General features: G+C 56.0%; 1 protein-coding gene across 1 annotated transcript in view; it reads left to right on the forward strand.

Moving 5' to 3' along the window:
* Positions 1-510: 510 nt before the first annotated feature.
* Positions 511-3,849, forward strand: part of AURANDRAFT_66169 (hypothetical protein) — a gene marked incomplete at both ends in the record, with an annotated part of 7,172 nt that continues 3,833 nt past the window's right edge. The window contains 9 exons of the mRNA XM_009041284.1: positions 511-661; positions 771-949; positions 1,016-1,018; positions 1,042-1,074; positions 1,219-1,378; positions 1,781-1,924; positions 2,540-2,671; positions 2,936-3,036; positions 3,577-3,693. Coding sequence (XP_009039532.1) covers positions 511-661; positions 771-949; positions 1,016-1,018; positions 1,042-1,074; positions 1,219-1,378; positions 1,781-1,924; positions 2,540-2,671; positions 2,936-3,036; positions 3,577-3,693 — 1,020 coding nt within the window. The remainder of the gene's footprint in view (positions 662-770; positions 950-1,015; positions 1,019-1,041; positions 1,075-1,218; positions 1,379-1,780; positions 1,925-2,539; positions 2,672-2,935; positions 3,037-3,576; positions 3,694-3,849) is intronic.

Here is a 3,849-nt window from a genome sequence, read left to right on the forward strand (position 1 = left end):
TGATTATTTCGCACGGACATCGGCGTCGGCAGATCGATTTGTCTCCCCTTCGTTCCCTAGTCTAGATTAGAATGAACTAAGGAAGGGAAGGGAAGACTAGCAGGATACGCAATAGGAACACAGTGGGGTAAGGTGCACTGCAACATCAAGATGCAGTCCACCGAAGATGAAGGTAGAAATATTCATCTACCCCCCCCCCCCCCCCCCCCGCCAATCTCTAGTATAATAATAGATGTACGCCAAGTTCCTGGATGTCATCGTCCCGGACCCGCAGCACAGGAACAGCCTCGAAACGTCCGCCCGTCCTCGTCGCGCGTTCCGCGGGGAAAAAACGACCTCATCTAGTACCATAACTTCGCTCAATCCGGACGGATCAGGACGATCCGAAAGTCGTTTTCGAGTTCATACGCGGACTCCTCGGGATAGGCGCAGTCTCGGAGCTCGGCTCGACGACGGCAAAATCCCGGGTTTTCAGTGTCGCCCCCTACCCTAAATAAGTGAACCGAAAGTATGGAATTTCGCATTTCGGTGGGGGCTAGGACCCTCGGCGTCGCAGAGTCATCTGGACTTGAAGAGACGATCCCACTCGGAGACGGAGACCTGTCTATCCTTGATCCGTTTACAGATCTCGCATGCGTTCACGACGTCAACTGGCCCTCCGGTGCTCAAGACGACGTCCAACGCTGGGTCTACGCTTTCAGATGCACGCAGATGCTGGACTACTATGATACGAAAACGCATCGCATAGCACCGCGCCGCGCATGACGTAGGAATTCAATCGCGGCCTCTAAAGCTGATCCCTCACTTCTCCTCTAAGTCGACCCTCATATGCTATACACCCAAATCCGTGTCTGCTGCAAGTCCCACCGCATGGCGGTTACCCCTCCTACTATATAGACACCACTTTGGTTCCAACACAGCAATTTCCCATATTATCAGTATATTTATTGTGTGTGTGTGCTCTTGGGCATGCGGCTTCTCCGACGCTAAATCCCCAATAATAATAATAATGTAGATTGTAAATCTTGTATCACTACTTAGTTATGGCCGCCCTTACTTTCCGCGCACGCAAAAGTGAGACTCGTAGGGCGCGACGTCGAAGCAATCCTCCAACCGGAGCTCGGGCCCTGCTGCAATGTCGTGCCGGATGAACCTCGGGTATTGCGTATGAGTGATTGAGCCATCGATGTCACAAAACCTCTGTAGCAAACCTGCTAGGCCCTGACACCCCCATTCGAAATCGACTGGTTTAGGCAACCGATTACCCCCATGAAGGAGTTCCAACTTCTTGTCTTTCCTGACAAAGCCTTCAGGAATGGAGCAATACATAGCAGCAAACTCGCTGCACTTAGGATCGTCAAAGACAGGATTTCTAGTCGTTAATCGATGATTCGTAACAGCGCGGTTCATCAACAGAGACCAGAACTTACCACGTTTGACAACTACGCCGTATGGACGGACGCCGCCGTCCTTTGTCTCATTCAAAACAAGGTTGTTGGTCTCGGTAGTGAGAAACCACACACTTCTCGACCGATTGTCGTCAATCTTCTCCTGAGCAGCGCCTCTATCTGAGGGAGTAGCATTGATCCATACAGCCATGGCACGGGCAAACAGCAAACGCTGTGCCTCGTCATTTGGATTAATGAATGAGCCATCCTCTCTGATACACCTGTTGTCAGCGTTGACCACCTTAAGAAGCTGGCCCCCACCACCAGATTTAACTCTGTTAGGCATGTAACGCCACTGACGTAAAGCTGCAGACGCAAATTCCCTGGTCCAGGTAGGCCGAGATACCGGCTCATAACCGTCAGGAAGAGGAGCTGGAGCAGGCTCGTAAGCCGAGTCGTTGCGCCCTTGGCGTCCTGTGGAGACGCCCTTCAAGTTGGAGGCCTCGGAAAACTGGCCGAAGACGAGGCCGACGCAGGTAGCTCTACTACAATAAGCGGGGCAAAATTAAACCGACTGGGCGCGAGTACGTCACGGCCGAGCGTCCACAACCCAGAGGGGGCCGACCACCAGGCATACACCAGCCCGGGCATACACCGGCATAGCAGCAGGCATAGCAGGCGCATAGTAGGCGCATAGCAGGCGCATACTACCAGGCATACCGGCGGTCAGCCCCCTCGGCCACAACCGAGCAAACGTAGTTTCAAGTTACGACCCGTGGGGCAGGACTGCACAGTCCCCCTGTACAATCCATTTCTCATGTGATTTTAATTCCGGAGTCCCCCTGCCTTATTCCCCCGTCACGGTTAGTTTCCGGAGTCCTCAGAGGAGAATGACCTCTGATAGGGGGTCGACGTGGATTTGGCGCGCGCCGTGGAGGGGATGGGTGTGGAAGTCGCGCGCATACGTGGTCGTGGAGGTAGGAGGGGCAAACTCCAAAGGAGCAAACTCAGCGATGGTCTTTTGCGGCCTTGGAGAGGGGGCGCGGCGCCCGATGTACTCGCCCTTGTACTCCGTGGCCATCCACACAGCCCCCCTTGGCGCGGGCGCGTTCTCCGCCTTCGGGGGGCGTTCGAGTGGTTTCAGCGCGTAGCCGACGAAGTCGTTCCTGAACGTCGTATGCTTGCGCCGTGCGCCGAAGGTGACGACGTCCAGGCCTCCGAACACGAACCTGGGCGGCGTTTTGGCGGGGTCGAGGCGCTTACGGACGTAGTCGCGGCCGTAGGTCGTTTGCCCAAGAAACGGCTCGTCTTCTTTTCGCCGCTCCGCCGGCTCGTACGGTTTGCGCTCCTTGTAATGGATGGTTTTTTTCCCGTAGTCGCGACTGTAGGTCGTCTGGTACTGCGCCGGGACCTCAAAGGCCGCGGGCGGCGCCCCGTGCGCCGAGGCGCCAGGGCCAGGTCTCACTTCGTGCTCGTGCTGCCATCGCGACTCAACGCGCGGCGACGCGCGTGGCTTCCGGGACTTTGGCACGAAGTCGCTCTTATAGGTCGTCTCGCCGTTGAATTCGGCCAGGAGTGCCTCGTTGGGCCGGAGCGCTTGGCCACCGGTCACGACGATCACGATCACGTCGTCGTCGACGATACATTTGTACTCCGACTCGTTCCGGATGAGCTCACGGCCATAGGAAGGGGCCTGTCGATGCGCCAGGGGATGGAGCCAGATTTCCAAGGCCGCGCCGTCGCTCAGCTTGTAGGCGCGGCGGACTCGCTGCTGGAAACTTGCCTACAAGGTTGTCGCGTGTTCCGCGTCTAGGTGCGAAACAAACTTGCCAGCGACGGGGGCATCGCTAGCGACCATCGTCGCGACGCGTCGCCCACATAGACCTTCTTGGGTGCCATTCCTCTAGTGTCGCGTTTTTTAACGGCCGTGCGCTTGTCGAGAGAAGAATCTGATACAATGCTAGATCTATTCAAGGACAAAAACAACCATAGGGCTAGCCGCGGCCATAGAAGTATTTATTTATTATTTCTGGCCGCCGGCCGTAGTATGTCATAGAGGTCCTCCGTCGACCGTGCGCGCGCGGGTCGACCGCCGAACCGAAATGTTGGCAAAATCGTTGAATTATTGCCCCCGCCAGGCGCACACGTTGAGTTAGCGCGCTAATCGTATCATTTGAGACAGTTTCAGGGTGTGGGGTCGCCGGTTCGGGGAGTCGTAATTAAATGTTCAGTTGGGAGTCTAATTAAATGTTCAACAAACCGAATACTTGAAGGGAAGTATCACCTTGGGTTATTCGTTTTCAGAGTTTGTTGTTGTCCTTGGATCTATTTCTCTATAATATCCCAACGCCGGGGTCGAGTTTTCTTATTACCACCGCGCCGCACGCCCCCCCCCCGGGCCCCCCCCCCCCGCTTCGGCGAATCGCCCGGGAGGGTGCGCTGGACGCCTTGCGGGAAATGG

This window comes from Aureococcus anophagefferens (genome assembly GCF_000186865.1).
Source record: "Aureococcus anophagefferens unplaced genomic scaffold AURANscaffold_20, whole genome shotgun sequence".
In the NCBI taxonomy this organism is placed as follows: Eukaryota; class Pelagophyceae; order Pelagomonadales; family Pelagomonadaceae; genus Aureococcus; species Aureococcus anophagefferens.